This window comes from Micromys minutus (assembly GCF_963924665.1).
Source record: "Micromys minutus genome assembly, chromosome: 1".
NCBI classification, from domain to species: domain Eukaryota; kingdom Metazoa; phylum Chordata; class Mammalia; order Rodentia; family Muridae; genus Micromys; species Micromys minutus.
In genome coordinates, this window is record NC_137969.1 from 65,328,771 (window position 1) to 65,347,906 (window position 19,136).

At 41.7% G+C, this 19,136-nt stretch overlaps 1 protein-coding gene across 1 annotated transcript; it reads right to left on the minus strand.

Annotated features, from left to right (window-relative positions):
- Positions 1-6,178: 6,178 nt before the first annotated feature.
- SPMIP3 (sperm microtubule inner protein 3) lies at positions 6,179-18,199 on the minus strand (the record flags this gene model as incomplete). The annotated part of the gene is made up of 5 exons (XM_080916187.1): positions 6,179-6,281; positions 6,403-6,519; positions 9,126-9,298; positions 11,613-11,708; positions 18,144-18,199. The coding sequence occupies 4 exons, from the start codon at positions 18,197-18,199 to the stop codon at positions 6,410-6,412; spliced, it is 435 nt and encodes a 144-aa protein (XP_080772313.1). The 3' UTR covers positions 6,179-6,281; positions 6,403-6,409.
- Positions 18,200-19,136: the final 937 nt, after the last annotated feature.

A 19,136-nucleotide genomic window follows, 5' to 3' on the forward strand; every position in this document is an offset into this window, starting at 1 on the left:
TATGGGACTTTTAATTTGTATAGAAGACAGAATTTAGTTCTCTTTGCAATTTATTTAATACAGTGAACATTAAATTTGAGTGTTCAAAAGTGCTTCCCTACAATAACAATCCTAATGGTAGAAAATAATTATTAAAAAAAACTTGTGATATTTGGTGGATATTTTTCTTTGTTCTTGGATATGAGCTCAAATGTATATCTTTTTCTTTTTAAAGCATACTGTTGATTTTTAGAACAGTGGGTTTGCTTCCAATATTATGCCTGCCAGTATACCTACAAAATGGCCTATAAGTAACACGAGTCCAAGTTATCAGCCATAATTTTGATCATGCCTTCATTCCTTCTTTCTTGAAAAAGCAAAGAGGTATCATCTGACACTTAAGCTTTATGTTGTATTGAGATTATCCTTCCATGAACCATTAAATGTTTAAATTAGGTATCACTTGAAATTATTTTATTATACCATCAATAGCTGATTAAAAGGAACCAAATATTTCCAATATGCTTTGTGTGTTTTTCTTCTGTTCCTAGTAATACTAGTAGGAATGAAGGGTGTCCCATGCACTATGGGACAAGGTGGGCAGAGACTAGTGGAATCTTTTAGAGGATCTTAAAAAAAAAAATTATATATAATTAACTGAAGTGTTTTGATTAGTACATGGTTAAAGAAAAATTCTAAAATAGCGGTTTCATTTGATTCAATAAATAATCATTGATTATTATAACACAGGTGATTCCTCCAGCCATCTAACATATCAAAAGAGCAAATGGCAGTAAATCCTGTTTCTCTCCCCATGGAAACTGAAAGACCTGGGAAGATCTGTATTCTTGGCTATAAGCATTGCATTATTGAAACCTATTTTCAGTAATGAACAGGATTTTTTTCCTGCAGTACCCAGAATGTCTCTCGTTCCTGTTATTTGATTTTAAGCCACTCTGGATAATTCAGTTTTCCTTTGAATGTGAATTATCAGTTGCTTAGAAGAGATGGTTTGGTGTCCTTCAAATCATTGATAACTATTATAATTTTATTTAACAAGGCTTTGTATGCCATATCCTACTAGATACTGAATATGCAGTAGCAGGGGCAAGTACAGTCTTTTTGAGACTTATGGCAGCAGCAGATCCCTAAACATTGATGCTTTATACAGAAATACTTCAGTGAACCAGTACATGGTGAAATGAATGGAACCCCATAGGAGACAGCTAGACATACTAACTAGATGAATGGGATGAGGGACAATGTTCATGTCCAGACTGGGAAGATCTGCAGAGGTGAAGAAATGGAACAAAATTAGGAAGGGGCTGGTGAGGTTGACAACGGACTCAGGGATGCTCAACCAAACAACTAATACTTGTTATGAGAGTCTCCAATAGGTAGAAATATTACATGCCTGTTATAGCTGAGCAGCAGCAGAACTGCTGAATTGGAAAACCCAAGCCAGGGAATGGAGAGAGAGCTCAGCAGTTTAGATCATTTGCTGTCTTTTCAGAGGACCAGAGTTCAGTTCTGAAATTGTATGGCTCTCAGCTGTCTCTAACTCTACTTGTGGGGATCTGACACTGTTGTTTGGTCTTCATGAATACTTACAAACATGTAGTGGACATATACATCTTAAAATTTAAAATTTAGTATATTGAGTCTGCAAGTGGGACTCACCACAGAGTTAACCTTACTCAATTGTAGCACAAGATACTTGAGCAGGGAAAATTAGTAGACCTAGTTGATATTAATTGAATACTATAGAATCAGTAGGGCAGACATTTTTGAAGAGATAAGAGAGATTGTGTGTGTTTACTTTAGAGTCTTATATGGCCCTGGCTAGCCTGGAAGTCACCTTGTAGCTCAGAATTACCTTGAAATTTCTGGACACCACTTCCCATGTGTGTGTTACCACGTCTGGCTCAAAGAGGTCTGCTTCTCTAATCAAAATGTGGCATTATCATGGGGAAAGTTGAGGTTTTTAAGAACCTTGAGGGGATTGGGACTTAAAGTTATTTTAATACAGACCCTTAAAATACTGAGGATGCCACAAACAAAAATAACTAGTAGAAAGATGAATAAATCTACAGGAAGTATAGATGACATGAAAATGTACCCAAAGATCCCCATGAAAGGCAACATGACAACTAGCATTAATGTTTTAACAATTTATGGTACTTGGTGCATTAATAAAAAATGTAATTGACAATAATAAGAGCAGGGACAGCTGCTACTAGGGCCAGGATTTTTGTACATTGATTACTGATTTGTAGAGGATTATTGATGCTAAATTAGTATTAAATATAGGTTTAGAACAGGAATTTGGACTTTCTATGATAATAGCTTAAAAATCTGAAGCCAGCACTTGGGAGGCAGATAGATCTCTTGAGTCTGAGGACAGCCTGGCTTTTCTGCAAAGTGAGCTCCAGAACAGCTAGGGTTACACAGAGAAAGAAATCTCATTTCCAAAAACCAAACAAAAAACCAAAAAGAGGCAATAACAGGAGATACAATTATTTAACAAGGCATAGAACATACAAAAGGCAAACCAAGAGTGGTGGAAATTGTTGGCAATTTGTAAGGATTAAATACAATTAGAAGGCAAAGATTGGCAAAAGCCATTGAAAAATAGTCAAACTTTATTGTCTGAGTAATGAACTTTTAAAACAAACAAATAGAAGTTGAGGATATAGATCAAGTGGTGGACTGCTTGCCTGAAATGCTCAAAGCCCTGGGACTGTGTATTAAGGGGGATCATGATCTCAACAGCTCATTACCCAAAATGTGTGCTGCTGTTATTTCTTCTTGCTTCCCCACATGGTTCATGTGGGTTCTTAGTAATGTTTATGTGCAGTGGAGTAAGGGAAAAAAAAGATTTGCCTTTGTGGGGTCTGGCTCAGAACTGGCTGATTCCAGATCTGAAGCTTACAGAGATTGGGATCTGTGGTGGTGTGAGTCAGTGCTGTGTCTCAGGGTTCTGTACCTGTACTGTTTGGTTTTGTTTTTTGGTTCCAGAAGGAGTAGTGAGAATAATACTTAGCATCTAGAAGAATCCCATAGTGGTGCTTTTGATCCATGAGCTGGGGCTAGCTGGTGGGAGAGGCCACCTGGAAGTCATTGAAATTGCTTCTGCCTAAGCATAAGTATCCTTGGGGGATTGAAGGGAACAGTTGTGATGCTAAGGTCCTGTTCCCCGATTGGTTCTTGATTTGTCTGTAAAGCTGGGGGCAAGTTGCTGGGTAGAAGGTACAGGCAGGAATTTCGGGTCCCAGGAAAAGGGAGACAAAAGGAAGGTAGAATGTTTCTGCCATGGAGAACATAACCATGTGAGGTCTTGGGGGGAGCTAGAGCCTGTGGCCACTACTACAGGTAGGTGGCCATAGATGTTTGGCAGGGGCTAGGTGGGACTGCCTAGCTGAAGTTTAGGGCAGGTGGAAGAGGTGGAGATAAGGAATTGATAAGGGTACACCTTTTCCAGGCAGGGGATAGTGGCACCCAGCAATTGTGCCAAGAAGGCAAGTTGTGATTGAAAATCTGTGTGACTTTTATCAGGGTTTAAGGGAAGCTGGAAGGGGGCTGATAGCTTGGTCATGTCCTGGAGCTAAAGGTGGGTAGAGCATAAAACTACACACTACACAAGAGCTCTTGTACAAGCCTGATGACTTGAATTCAATCCTTGGAACCATGTAAAGGTGGAAGGTGAGAACTGATCCCACAAAGTTATCCTCTGACTTCCACATATGTGCCATACACACATCATGCATGCCCTGTGTGCATGTATGTACACACAGTAGTAAATAATAAAGTGCAATAAAAATTTAATAAAACTTCTAAAAGATAGCCCTCCTAAAGGAAAGGTTAGGTTATTGCATCAGACTCCTCCCAGTAAGCCATGCCTAGTGGGCCTCTTTTATTTTATGTGTAACTTATTCCTCATTTGGTCTTGTTATTTCAAGCTGCTAATTTTGCCAAATGATTGAAATGAGGGAATTCCAGTCTTATAGACCAGCATACTACCAAAAACTTATGGTTTGAAGTTGGACAAGAAGATGCTCTACAGTAGGCCCCAGGCTATTCTGCAAGCTACCCCACCACTAAGGTCACATGATTCCTTAGATTTGTCTGTGGCAAACAGGGATGCTGTTTAAAGATGTTGGCAGGCCCCGAATCACAGAACAGGTCTTTAGAACACAGCCAGAAAACTACTTTCCTTTTCAGATAGTTCATGGCCTCCTGGTGGGCCTCAATAAAGACTGAATGTTTGACCTTAAGCTACCAAGTTACCATGGAACTTAAGCTGTCCACCATGAGCTGCTACCTGACACAGAGAGATGAGTCCTGACGGGAAAGCATGGCAAGCAAGCAAGCCTGGTGGCTGGAGCAGCAGGCGGAGAGCTTCCATCTTGAACAGTAACCATAAAGGAGAGAACATTGGGAGTGGTATGCAGCTCTTTGAAATCTCAAATTCTATCCCTAATGACATATTTCCTTTAGCAAGGCCACATCTTTTAAACCTACCCAAACAGGATCACCAATTATGTACAGACTAACTATTTAAATGCAGGAAACTTATTTGTACTGAACCAGGCCTTCAGACTTAGACCAGGACTTAACACACCAGTGCCCTCCATGCAAGTTCTCAGAACTATGGGTTAGGACTGGAACCTTACAGCCTTCAGAGGAGCTTGAAGATAGCATATCACAGAGCTATTCAGTCTCTGCAAGTACATCATTAATCTGCATATATGATGCCCATAATATTGACTCATATATAATATTCTACTTCTCTAATACAAGCAGTTACACTAGCTTTCTTTCCTTTGTATCCCTTGAATTCTATTCTAGATGGACTGGGGTCTCTTATTTTGGCCTTAGTCTTGTGTTGGTTTTCAAATCTCTTGGTGATGCCTAGTTGACCATTTTTCAGAGACTAAGGAAGGCAGCTGAAACTATATGGAACTGCACGTTCTTGGAGGAATTTGTTCACAGAAAGGCTACACTTTGGGTGGGTGGGGGGTGTTGAGGAAGAAGCTGTAAGACTCAAAGTGAGCCTCAGCTACCAGGAGACCCCATCCCCCACCCCCAGTGAAAGTTTATTGTTCTGGGTCATCCTGCACCCAGAGGAGAGGCAACCCCTTCTTTCTTTCTTAAGCTTTTTATACAATTTTTTAGGGCAGATTATAGCAACAGCAACTAGGCACGTAAATTGGTGGTCCTTTATACTAATTAACTGGGTAGGGAGGGGGACTCAGGGACCTTCCCTAAGGCCTGGTGGGGCGTTCCAAATTGGGGCTCTCAAAGCCAACTGATATGTCAGATGTGAGGGAGTATCTCCCAGCACCCAGAAGGCAGGATTCCTTTCTTTGGGGTTATTCCTTTTCTTTGGGACCCTTTATCTCTTTTCCTGAGGAGTTGCATCCCAGATGTAGATTCTACTACCCACTCCAATGGTCTAGCTTCCCAAACAAATGACACATGCAAAGCCTTTATATTTAATATGATTAATCAGTACAGTAGCTGGGCCACTGCCTAACCTCCATGCTGTTAATCCCGAGTTATTACTCACTGATTCTGTGTTCTGTCTTGGTTGATCTGGACCCAGTTGGACAGCCCTCTAGGCCACGCTTTCCTGGCTGCTCCTCATGGCAGATGTGCCTCTGTCCTCCACTCTTCTCAGGTATGGTCTCTCCTCTTCACACTCAGCTGGCATTTCCTTTCTTCCTCTTCCCTGGCCCAAGCCCAGGAATCCTAAAATCCTGCTGGTCTGTCCTCTCCAGCAGTTGGCTGTTGGCATCTTTATTTACCAATCAGAACCAACTGGGGGCAGATTCCAAGAAGTTACAAGCAGATCTTCTTGTGCTAACAGTTTTCTGGGGAACATGATTAGCATTAGAATATAAGCAGCCACAGTGAACTGTTCTGTAAACAGATGTCCCTCAATGCTTTGTCTTTCAGTCTTCTTTGACCAGTTTCCTCTGGCTCTCTTTCTCTCTTGTCCTCTCCTCTTCTTCTCTCTCTCCCCCTCTCTCCCTCCCTCTGTGTGTGTATGTAATAATGCACAATCGTGTATAAGGAAGTTACAGTATAACCTCTGATCCCATGAATGAACACTTATTGAGAAGGTTAGAGATTAGAAGTTGGTCAGCAGCAGCAACAAGATGCTAACAGCTTGTGACAAATTCTGACATTGACATTTTTATTTTCCCATTTATGTAGTGGCGTTGCAGGCAGGCACCATTATCCCCTTTAACAGATGACATGTTCTCAAGGTGGGATCTTGATTTCTCAAACAATTTGCTCTGAAAAGAATTTGCAACACAAAATTTATTTAGAATTAGGCAATAATCTGTAGACAGACTTAACTGTTAATTTAGTCACTAAAAAATGCCCAAAGTTGTTTTCTTGGAATACCATGCTTACTTTGGTTTTAAAAAGTGCTTCTTGCAAAGCTGCTCCTCTCACCACAACAGTAGACGTCTGGTACTGAATTAGCTGGTCTAGGATCAGATGAAATCATGCCTGATTTCCGATCACAACCTGGAATTTAAAACTAGTGATTTGTTTTAGGGCTACTCACTGAAACTTTAGCACACCAGTTTCTAAGAAACCATCCACAATAAAAGGATTTTAAGACACTTAAAGGGATATAATTAAAATATGGGTGCCAGGGAGATGGTCAGTGGGAAAGGGCACTTATAGCCAAGTCTAACAAATTGGGTTCAGCCCTCTGACTACAGATAGTGGAAGGAGAGAACAGCCCCCACCAGGTCACCTCTTCATGCTCACATGTATGAGCACACATATAGCAAATAACCCAATTTAAAGATGTTTAAATATGCTTTCTGCCTCTTCTCTCCCTTTCTCTCCTTCCCCCTCCTCCCTCTCTTATCCCCTTCTCAACTCTCCTTACTAAGGACATGGACTTAACCATCCATCGGATTGCTAGACCTATCCATCCAAACACAGGCTGATTGATAAGTTCCCTCTTCCCCCGACCAAAAATAAATTTAAATATAGGAAGGGGGATTGAATCCAGTTCCTTTCTTTAGTTTACAATTAATAGATATTAGCTTATATTAAAATGTAATAAAAATCATTTGGTTTTAATATCGGTGTCCTAACCCTAGACTCCTGTTCTCCTTTCCTATATTGTATGGAGGACAGACAGTCTGTGCCAACTTGGCATCTGTAGTTACTGCGGTCTCTAAATTCTTGCCTGCTGGAGTACCCATCCCAATCATAACTCTTTACAGTCCCTAGCAGGTTCTTGTATGTAACAGGAAGTGTTCAAGGAAGGCATAGGTTGAACACAACAGTCTTTTACAATGAGGCAAACGCTAGAGCGTTTTAATGGTGGCATTATAACACAACTTTGCTATTACGTGTTTAAAACACACTATAGAAACAAGCATGTCATAATATGAAGAATGAAAAATATTTCATTAATCTAGAGAATGTGACTAGAAATGCTTATCAGAAAGATACTAAGGAAGGAAGTAGAGAGATTTAGGGAGTGGAGATTGCAGGGCAAGATTCCACCTGCTATGTTTTGTTGTTGTTTATGCTTACAAATGCAGGCAGATTCCTGAGTTCAGGGTCAGCCTGGGACAGAGCTAATTTAGTTCCAGGTGTGGTCAGAATGCTACTCTCAGGACAAGGTCCCACCTGATAAAGTTTACAAAGGCAAGCAGATCTCTGAATTCTTTTGCGTTGTTAGAAAAAGTAGGGGGAAAGTACTTGTCCTTTTCCTAAGAGCTAAGGTCCTGAGATGCTAATTCATGCGATAGTGAAGAGAGAACCTGGAATAAATAACTGAATTAATATGTGAGTAAAAAATTGCTTTTGGTCTGTGTGAGATGAGCTAGCAGAGAGCAATGGCAGTTCTTTTTTAGAATATTTCTCTAGCAAGAACTGAGGTGTCTGAAGATCTCTGGAGAGCAGAGCTCTTCAAGAATGTTTTTCTAACAGGATTTCTGATTTAGTTGGAAAATTCATAGAGAGCAGGCACAGCTCTTTTAGAGTTTTTCTAACAGGATTTCTGACCTTAAATCCCAAGAATTACTTAGGGAGCCTTCAGAGTGTTTTCTAGCGGCTGTCAGAGGCGACTGTCTGGAGAGCGAACAGAGGGAGCTCTTTTAGAATTTTTTTTTCTGGCTTTCAGCCTGGACATCTCTTCCCTTCTGACTCTAGAATTCCTCCAGATTGCAGTTGCCTTTTCTGGGGACAAGAGACAGAAGGGAAATCTTTTGCATCTCTACCACTCCTAAACTCATTTTATAGCCCAGGTTAGCCCAGGTCAGCCTTGAACCTCCCTCCGGTATGCACACTTCAGCCTTGAGAGTAGCTGGTTGTACATTAGTTTTCTGTTTTTCAATAAAAAGACAGGAACTCTTTCTAAGAAAAACTATTAAGCAACTGGCAGTGCAGGCTGAGACAGACAGTATATAGCTCTGAGGAGAGCCAGGCTGGAAAGCAGTATTGATATGAATTCTGCCTCTTTCCTCCTGGTGTGTGATTTAGGGTTAGTTCATGAGACCTCTTGGAAAAGTGGCTTCCCCTGTTTAAAACAACGTAAGTGCCTGACAAAGTGTGAGACCACCCCACCCCCAAATGTGGGGGATCACTCATTTAGAAATTCAGCAATTTACTCAGTGAGCCAAAGTTGAAAGCATCACCGGCTGTGGTAACATGGGTACTGTTTAAGTGGGTGTCACATGACTACCCAGGATCCCCTCTGCCCACCTCAGGGACCCTCATACAGGCTACAACATACAGATGTGATACCAGGGGAGTGTAGAACTTGTGAACCATGGTGTAAATTATTAGTTATTATAGATGTTTAAAAGGGTTCCCTTAGCAGAGCATGGGTGCACTCAAAAATCCATTTCCAGTGCTCAGCAGGTTAGCTTCTGAGGGCAGTGAAGGACCTTCACTCACCCTTGTTAGTCTTAGATGCAGGGAACTAGAAAGAAATGAAGAAGGCTTTGGGCTCTCCCTTGACTTCTTTAAACTCCCCATCTGCACATGTGTCTCGGTCCTCAGTCTGACTGCTCCCAGTCATGCCCCTTGAGACAGTAAGCCCCCATGACATGCTGATCTTGGCCCATTGGCAAGGTTACTCTCAGCTAAGTGATAGCACTTACCAATCTCATAAAACGGCAGGGAGTAGTCTCTTTGGTAAGTTGTCTCATTATGCCACATGTCTGTAGGCCTTGACAATCTTCTAAAACAAATGTATCGAATGAGCGTTTGCTGGTCTAACTGAGGCTGATAAGGAGTTGTGCTCTTGAATGGAATTGCCAAGTCTATGAGGGGTCTATAGTGAAACAAAAATAGCCTGCTGAGCACCTTTGGAGAACTGGTCCATTTTTCTCATGAGCTGTAATCTAGAGTCAAAGCACTGTATTAGCTAGACTAACACTGAGGCTCATCTTGGTGTTCTGTTGAACAGTTGTAACTTTCCCATACTCCTCCCCAACTATCCTTCAAAGATGAAAGCAAACAAGAAATCTAAATGTAATGGCCATTACCTTCATCCTCTCCCGGGAGTGTTCATTCACAGGCCTGGCGTGCTTGAGGCTTGGATGTAAGTACACTAAGACACTAGGTGGCCTGCCCTGAGACCTTGAAAATATACATGTATTTTGTTTCAGCACATTTAGCAATGAAGGATATCAACAAAGGTTAAGAAAGGGTTTTGTTTTGTTTTGTTTTTTTTTTAAGATTTATTTATTACATATAAGTACACTGTAGCTGTCTTCAGACACACCAGATGGTTGTGAGCCACCATGTGGTTGCTGGGAATTGAACTCAGGACCTCTGGAAGAGCAGAGTGCTCTTAACCACTGAACCATCTTTCCAGCCCCTAAGAAAGCTTTTCAAGCGACTTTGGTGCTAACAAAGAATGGCGACACCTTCATGTTGAAAAGAGTAGGGAGACATCAGAAGTGGTAGACATGAAATCCATAATTCATCTCATTGCTTTGGGATTTATGTCTCCCATCTTGAAGTTGGATATATTCAATATTTCTTTAAAAAATGTTCTCCAGCAAGGCACTGAACAAACTATATACACATATAGGTACCATCATTTTCTCTCTTGTTTGTTTTCTAGTAGAGGACTCAGCTCTAAATAGTTTATTAGGTCATGTATGATGGCACACATCTATAGTTCCCAGTGACTCCAAAGGCTAAGCTCAGCTTGAATTTTGAAAGCAGCTAAAAACAGAAGTTACTCTTAGCAAATAATTGATTTAGTACCAAGAGCCCTGAACTGGGACTTGGGAACTATGAATTACATTTTAAGCCTAACATTTACAGTAATTGTGTGGCCTTAGTCCAGACATGCCACTCGGCCCATCAAGATGGCTCACTGGACAAAGGCTGGTCACCTGAATTCAATCCCTGTGTTTTGAGTTCCATGTGTGCACTGTGGCATGAGCAGGCAGGCACACAGTGACTAAACTGAGAACTGATGGCAAACCATTTCAGTTAGTATTCGTAACTGGATCAGGATGAGCTCAGAGCTCCTTCCAGCTCCTTCCTAATCTAAACATAGACTCTGCAGTGCGCTAAATACAGAGGTGTGCCAGCCCCACCCCTGATGGTGGTAAGTGGAGGTTGACTAGATGGTAATCAACTAAGAGAAGGGAAATTATAACATAGGAGATGAATTCAAATGAAGATAATCATGCCAAGTGCTTTATCTGCCTTAAAATATTACATCCATTCCTTTATTTGGGTGTGTGATACTCAGAGAATGTGAAAATTGCCCCAAATCAAACATTTTATAAGTTCCTAAAATTGACTTTTTTTTTTTGCCTCCTATAGTTTCTAGTTTTTCTGAACCAGGAAATAACATGTCTATGGTTATTATTTTTTGCTTTTCCTTTCGTGAGAGCCACACATAGAATGGAAGGAACCACATAGACCAGACTTACAACTCTACTGAGAATAAAATCAAATGCTAGCAAACTTAAGTTGTTCTGCCAACCTAGAATTCTAAACTGCATGTTTCTTGAATTTCATAGATGATTTAATAAAAATTCTATATTTATTGCTGATTGTGGAAGCAATATGTTCTTCTTTGGGAACATCTGTGAAATAGACAAAAGAGTTTTTTTTTTTTAAGGACAAAGTACTAATAATGTTACTCCTTGTGAAGAATACAAACAAAGCCCCTTATTGTCAGTGCTAGAGACGCAGCTCCTCGGTGGAGCTCATGCTTAGCATCCTTGCGGCTTTGGGTTCAATCTCAACACTCAAAGTCCCACAAAACCCAAATCAAGAAGTCCCAACATTTTTAATAGTTTGGTGTATCCCCCTCCCTTCTATCTATCAGGTAACACTTGTGATTAACAGTATTATTATTGCTACCATTAAGATTGTACAGCTAGGGACTGAAGAAATGGCTAGCTCCTACTGAGAACCTGTGTTCAATTCCTAGCATCCCCATGGGCCATCTGACTTCTAGCCTCCATGGGTACCTGCTCTCAGATGTACATACCCACATACATATACATAAATAATTTTTTAAAATTAAGCGCTGAAAAAAGATAATGCAGCCCACTTTGCCTATCATTTTAGCTTTGATGATATCCTTAGAAATTAAGATTAAGGCTATGTCTCACCTTGGAGCCTTCCTCACACTGTAATCAAAATGGAGTCTTGCCAGTTGTCCAGGGTAATAGCCTTTGATATCCTTTCCTTGGTGAGTGATATAGAGCCTAGTGGAAATGGGCGAGAAAGAAGCAGTCACTACAGTCTGTTCTTTCCAGAGGCATACATACCAGCTGGTGTGTGGTATCTGAACTTTGTGCCTTGTTCCAAGCGACTGAAGCCAGTGGAATTTTCCAGTCATGTTGGTTGTTATTCATAAAAAGTGTCTTTCCACCAGACCTGAGTTTGTGGTATTGGCTGGTTTCCCTTCCCCAGTAATCTCTAAAACCTGTAACAATGTCATTTACTTCCAAGATTCACAGTGACATACTTAGCATGTCATGCATTAGGTCCAAAGAGTAGGAAGAAGAAAAAGGAAGAGGGAAGGAGGGTGGGGCAGAGAGTGGGACGAGAGGAGGAAGGAATCGAAGGAGACAGGGGACTATCTGTAAAACCAATGTCGAGGAGAGACACAGAGCAGTTTAGAGCACTGGCTGCTCTTGCAGAGGACCCAGATCAGTGCCCAGAACCCACATCTGACAGCTCACAACCTTCCAAAACTCCAATTCCTGGGCATCTGATGCCCTTTTTTCTGGACCCTGAGGATACCTGCACACACTTGGTACACGTATATACACTCAGGAACATATACATAAAATGAAATAAATAAAACCCTTAAAGTCAATGAAACAGATGTTGATAATTGCTGAAACATAGGAATAAAATATGAGAATCATTTATTATTTAACCTTTGAAATGTTTATAAGATTCCATAGTAAGTTTTTAGTGTAATAATTGATTATATAGGACTGTAATGTCAAGGCATGTGGTAGTAAGTTTGGGAGGGGGATTCTAATCTCATCTAAGAGAGCTGTGTTGTAAGGACAGACAGGTCTCTCTCTCCATATACCCTTGACTGGCCCTGAACTTATTATTATCTTCCTGTTTAGTGCTGGGCTTACAAGTGCATCTACCATCTTGGTTCTTGTTTTGAAGTATAACATGAGCCACCTGCATTAGAGGAAGTAAGTCTGGGGTATGAGCTTGAGGTGTGTTTCTGCAACCGAAATGCAGAGGTATGTGGAAGCCTCAGCCCCAATGGCACTGTTGGGAAGTGGTAGAGCCTGTGGATATGGGACTAAGGGGAGGTAGCTCATTGGTAATATTGAGACACGAGGATGGGATGGATAGTGACACAAAATCTGCAAGATTAGCATACAAAGGGAACCTACTGACAGAAATTAGAGGACAAGCTGGTAGAACACTAAGGAGGGCTGGGTGTTCAGGGTTTGCATAGACTAAGAGTATGGGGAAGACTCCCTAAAGAAGGGAAATCACACATAAGCCAAGACTAAATCACAGCTGAGTTCAGAGTAGAGTATGTGTGGATGTGTTAGCTTTTTGTTACTGTAACACATGTCAGATAAATCATCTTATAAACAATAAAGGACCAAGTGCATCCATTTTCTCCCACTGGTGCCAGATAAGGCAATCCTCTGCTACATATGTAACAGAGATAGGAACAGGCCCATGTTTGCTCTTTGGTTGGTGGCATAGTCCCTGGGAGCTCTGAGGGATCTGGTTAGTTGATACTGTTGTTCTTCCTATGGGGTTGCAACCTCTTCAGCTGATGCCCCAGAGAAGGGGGATGCTGGAGGGGTGAGGTGGTAGTGGGTAGGTAGGTGGAGAAGCAACCTCTTAGAGGCAAAGATGTTGAAATGGGGGTTTTATAGAAGACATTTAAAATGTAATGATAATAATAATAATAATAATAATAATAATAATAATAATAATAATAAATAGTCTTGCAACTGGCAAAAAATAAAATAAGTATATCATTAAAAGTGATACCAAAGTTAAAAAATAAATAAAGGTTATTTTGCCTTATGGTTTCAGTCTGTGACTAGTTAATTGTCCTGTTGCTTTGGCCACATAGTATATTACGGCAGGAATTCATTCTTCTAAAAGTTCCACCATCCCTTGTCAGGGAGACTAGGCCTTCAACATACTGGCTTTTGGGACTATTAGAAATCTGAATAATTGCAGGAGTTAAGGGGGTGTGACAGTCTAGTGTGTATCAAAGCAAGTGCTGGTCAAGTCAGGTCTGTTTGTGCAAACAGACCTTGGAGAGCTGTAATTTTCTGAATAACCACAGGCTATCTGGGCCTGCCTAGTAGCTAAAATAATAGGAGTGAGCCCTGAGTTACACCAGGGATTAAGTCATAAGAGAGAAGCTGGCCCAAAAATAGAGACCAAATGACATTGCTGAGTGTGTAGAAAGTAGGAGTACCACCTAAGCAAGCCTCTATTTCTGAGCACTGAGGTAGAAGGACACCCCTAGAGTCAAGGTTTGTGAGGAATCACAGGCATCTGGGACATGGTTCTCATGGTTCTATCTGCAGCAGGCTACTTGATCTTCTCTGACATCATCTGTACACCAAAGCCTGCTGAGTGAAAAAATTCATCCTGCCCTAGCCATTGCTTAGAGAATGGAGCCGTCCTCCATAGGCCTCCAGTAGTATGACCCATTACAGTTCCTTGGAAAAAACCCCTGGCCAGGGGAGGCTGAAGTGATGGGAGGTGAAGAGAATGAGCAGATGCAGGCTGAGTGGAGAAATGAGATATGTGGGGAAGAAAGAGATGGCTCACTTTGCTTCTAACTTTTCTCTCTTTTGCATGTCTCACTCTGTTAGCCACTACCCCATTCCCACATCATCAGAGCTGCCTGTTGAACCAGGGACTTAGACATGCTCAGCAGGAGTCCTATACCCCGTCTCAGTCTCCTGTTATTTTTATTTTGAGATAGTGTCTCTTTGCGATCCTCCTGCCTCAGCCTCTTGAATGTTTGTATTAGAGGTGTACTCTACCTTGCCTGCCCATCTCCCTCTGATTCTTTAGTGTGAATATTCCAAGTTCTCACATGCCACCTTAATCTGCAATTCGAGAAAGCTTCTAATTCATTAATTAAAGTAATAAGGGAGACAAAAAAAAATGCAACTTAAGGAGAAATTTGTCTGGCTTGGCCAGGGGCTTTTGCACTTTGGCTTGGGGAAAAGGATGAGTGAATGGGAATGCCCCTTGTGTCAGCCCATGCTTACAGGCTACTGATTGCTGCTGAATCAGTCATAGAAAGCCCTCCTAAGGTGAGTGGGTAAGCCTGCTGCGTCTGCCTACATTGTACATTATTTGTGTGACCCTGGTAGCTTAGAAAGAGTAAGATCAACGTACATGAGACTATATCTGTTTCCTGTGAGGAGGGCTGTAACCAGAAGAGGATCTGGACTTAGACAGAGAACATTCAATATCCATGGGTGAGTTCAGGAGTGAGTTTGTCTGTCTATGCAGTACCACTGCCAAAGGGATATCATCATATGTCCTTCTCAGCCTTAACGATAGGGTCCCATTTAATCATCAGGCTCCTAGCAAACAAAGTAAACATGAACTCCCTGTTTATATAACTGTTTTATAACAGTAAAAAGAAGCCCAGAGAGGCTATGTGTACACTCTGGATACCATGCAGCTAGTAAACACCAGAGCCATAAAGCAAACCCAGTCCCTACATTTTATGTCTTATTTGGAGCCATCTACAGCATGCGTGGGGTTTTTATTTTCTTATTTTTCAGAGAAGTTCAGCACTATTTCTGTTCGGACTACACGATTTTCCTATTTCTAGGCAGACAGCAAGCAGACTAATGTACCAAAGGGACAGAAAAAGGTGGTTTGGGTTCAATCACAAGAACTGTTGGGAAGCTTAGATGTTCAGGCATAGGGGTACTCTCACTCACTCGAAGCTCATCTCACAGTAAGGGCAGCCGTATCTAGGCAATGCCATAATGACAGCAGAGAATGCTGCAGCATGTTTGGGAAGCTTGGAGCTAATTCTCTCAGCTAAGGGTCTGAACAAATGTAGAAAATGAGATTAAAGGCAGGACTGGAGATGGCCATTGTACCCTCTTACCACCCAGGATGTACTGAACCCATGGTATTTCCTCAAGAAATGGGAGGAGAGGTTCCATTTGCTCATCAGTAAAATGAAAACAGCTACTATTTTCATCAGTGATGGAGAGTATTGAGACATTTGTAGCTGGAGACCGAAAGGTGCCTTCCTTGTTAGATGGTTCTGTCTTTTGTCTTAGTCACTGCTCTGCTGCTGTGAAGAGACACCATATCTAAGGCAACTCTTATAAAAGACATTGCTTCATTGGAGACTTCCTTACTCCTCTAGAGGGTTGGTTCATGATCATCATGGTGGGAAGCAGACAGACACAGTGTTGGAGCAGTAGTTGAGAGCTTTGCATCCTAATCCGTAGGCAGCAGGCAGAGAGAGACTAAGACTGAACCCAAACATTCAAACATCTGAGCCTATGGAGCCATTCTTATTCAAACCATCACATTCCACTCCCTAGAACCAGCAGGTCCTAAGGCAAAATTCATTCAGTCCAGTTTCGGAAGGCCCCGTAATCTATGACAGTCTATCATAGTCTCAGCGCTGTTTAAAGGCCCAGAGTTCAAAGTCTCTTCTGAGACGCATGCAATCTCTTAACCGTAATCCCCTATAAAGCCAACCAACAAAGACCATCCAGATCACATACTTCCAAGTACCATGACATAGAGTATACATTGCCATCTCAAATGGGAGGAAATGGGGCATATTAAGGAACTACTGGACCAAAGCTGTTGCAGTAAATATTAAAAGGATGGCTTAACCTTTTATCGGCCCCTGCAGTCTTGCTCCAAGGATGCTGCTCTAAAGCAGAGCCTAGCACACACCATGCGGTCCCCACACCACTTGGCGCTCAAGGCCACCTCTAAGAACTCAGGTGCCGTTCACTCTACTGCATCTGCTGCTTCTGTCCTGTGTGGATACAACCACCCCTGAGTGTTGTTTTCACTCACTTCCCCTTGGCGTGTTGTTGCCAAGCCTTGGACTCACACACATCCCAACTCTGTGGTGAGGTTTATGTACTCCACCACTACACCCTTTGAACTCAGTTAAGTAGTCATATCAAAGAGCACACCAAACTACTCTGATCCAATAGATATAATTTGCCAACCTAGATAATAAGTCAAATGATCTTGTACAATCCCATCCCTTATAAAACAGTCATAATCAACTTATTTATGAAGAGATGCACTGAGAGAAACATACACATCTGCCTCCATCTTTGTTTGTCCTCCTCTTCCATTTTCCTAGCCCACCTCTCCACTGTCCAATCATGTATCACCTTAATATCAACCCACACAAAGCAACACTGCAAATCTCAAATTCTGTTATCTATGATATACAAGGGTTTGGATGACCCTTCATATATTCCACTCCCTCCAGTTTTGTTGACTGCTACATACTTCTCTCTTGCACTGGTCCTACTTCTAGTAAGCAGCTCTCCTTAACAGGAATTCCACTACTCTGGCATGGCCAACAGCTTTGGGTCTCCAATGTAATCCAGGCTTACAGAGCTGCAAGCAATGCCCTCTCCAGACCTCTATGCCAGTATCTCCTGCTACAAGCCTGTCTTAGGGCGACTTTCCTTAACTATGAAGGTAGAGTCCATATTCCCTCTCTTGTATCCTTCTTGACTCTAAATCTAGAACCCATTTATTTTTATAACTTAAAAATAATTTTTTTAAAGTTAAAAACAAAGCTGGCCCCCAGGGTATAAAGCTTATACTGTCCCAAACTTCTTAGTTTCTAGTCTCCCATACCAGGTGCTGATAGGAGAGAGGGCTTACCCAGCAAGATAAACCCAACACAGTAAACTAACTATACCTCTAGGGCTTACTATCCCATGTGATATATGGTCTTGGAGAATGAATGAAAACCTTCCTTGATCTCACTTTATGTGGTCAGCTCTCATATTGCAGAGAGACGTGGTGGTTTTATTTATCCCCCAAACAATTGGTTCTGGTTCAAAGTTTGGGTTTGAGTTCCCCATTCTTAACAGTGAAGTTCATTCCACAAGAAAACCAACATGTGTCTCATATTTTGGGTATTTGGATTCTGCAAAGAAGGCATTCTTACCTCACAACTTTCAATAAATGTTCAGTGGATAAGTAACTAGATGCTCTTCCAAAGGATCCTGGTTCAGTTCACAGTATTCATATCAGATAGCTTACAACCACCTCTATCTCTAGCTCCAGGACCTAATGTCCTCTTCTGGCTTGCAGGGGTACTTGCAAGCACCTCTCTCTCTCTCTCTCTCTCTCTCTCTCTCTCTCTCTCTCTCTCTCTCTCTCTCCCTCCCTCCCTTCCTCCCTCCCTCCCTCCCTCCCTCTCTCTCTCACACACACACCACACCACATGCATGCATATTGTTTAAACCTTTAAAAAAAAAAACTCTACAAAACCTACAACTTTCTCTAAACTCAAGGACTCACTTGACACACCTCCCCTCCACCCCCCAACAGCAGTTGCCCCTCAGTGCCCAGGCAGTAGGATAGGAAATTCTATCCCCTGGGTACCTGCCTTCCTCGGCCTGGTGGTTTTGTATCCAAGAGAGCCTTACCTAGGTGGAATTGATGGGCGACGCTCTACAAATTCTCGTAGACGGATGGTCGTCATGATTGATGGATATCTAAAAAAGTTGTGGAGTGAAATTTCACATTGCCAGTTTACATTCATTCCCAGGAATTAGCTATTGCTCCAGTTCAGATCTGGACTATCTCCAAAGGCAAGGTCTTGCTAGGCAGGTAGACCTGGGCTGTATAAGGAAGGTAGCTGAGCCTCGGCCTTTTGAAGCCAGCCATTAAGCAAGGCTTCTCCATGGTTTCTGCTTCAGTTCCCATCTCTACATTTCTGCCTCAAGTTCCTGTCTTGGCTTTCTTTCATGACTATAACCTGTAAACTAGATGAACACCCCTCCTCCCCAAGCTGCTTTTGGTCAGTGTCTTACTACATCACCTAGAAACAAACTAGGCCATTCTGAAAAGTTTCCTGAATTTTGTGTCATTGTCTTACATGCTTCCTTTGGCCCATCCAAACCTGATGGTGTTGTTGAAATTTTAATTCCAATCTGGGGTTTCTACCCCACCTTTGATCATTCAGTTCCTGGCTAAAAGACACACAATTCTTGTTTACAATAAACCTTAAACAGCACAAGAACTGGGTGGATACCTATCCTCTATGCTGTTAGAATTTACTTTCCTATTGATAACCCTGAGTTATTATTTACTGTGTTTCATCTGGGCTGTCTTAACTCCAATTGACCAGCCCTCAGAGCCATGTTTTCTTGACTCCTAACCCAAGGCAGCTTCCTCCTCCTCCTCTCCTCTCTCTCCTCCAACCAGGTCACTCCAAACTTACCTATCTCTAATCCCCCTGGTAATTGACTGTAGCTAATTTTCTTTAACCAATCATTTTAAATCAAGGGACAAGGTTTCCAGAACAAAAGCTTGCAAATATATAAAAATACCTTGACCTTTGGGTATAGAATTTAGCATTACAATACATAGCTACAGACCAAACTTCAATAGACTGTGTTCTTTTAAAAGTTCTCCCT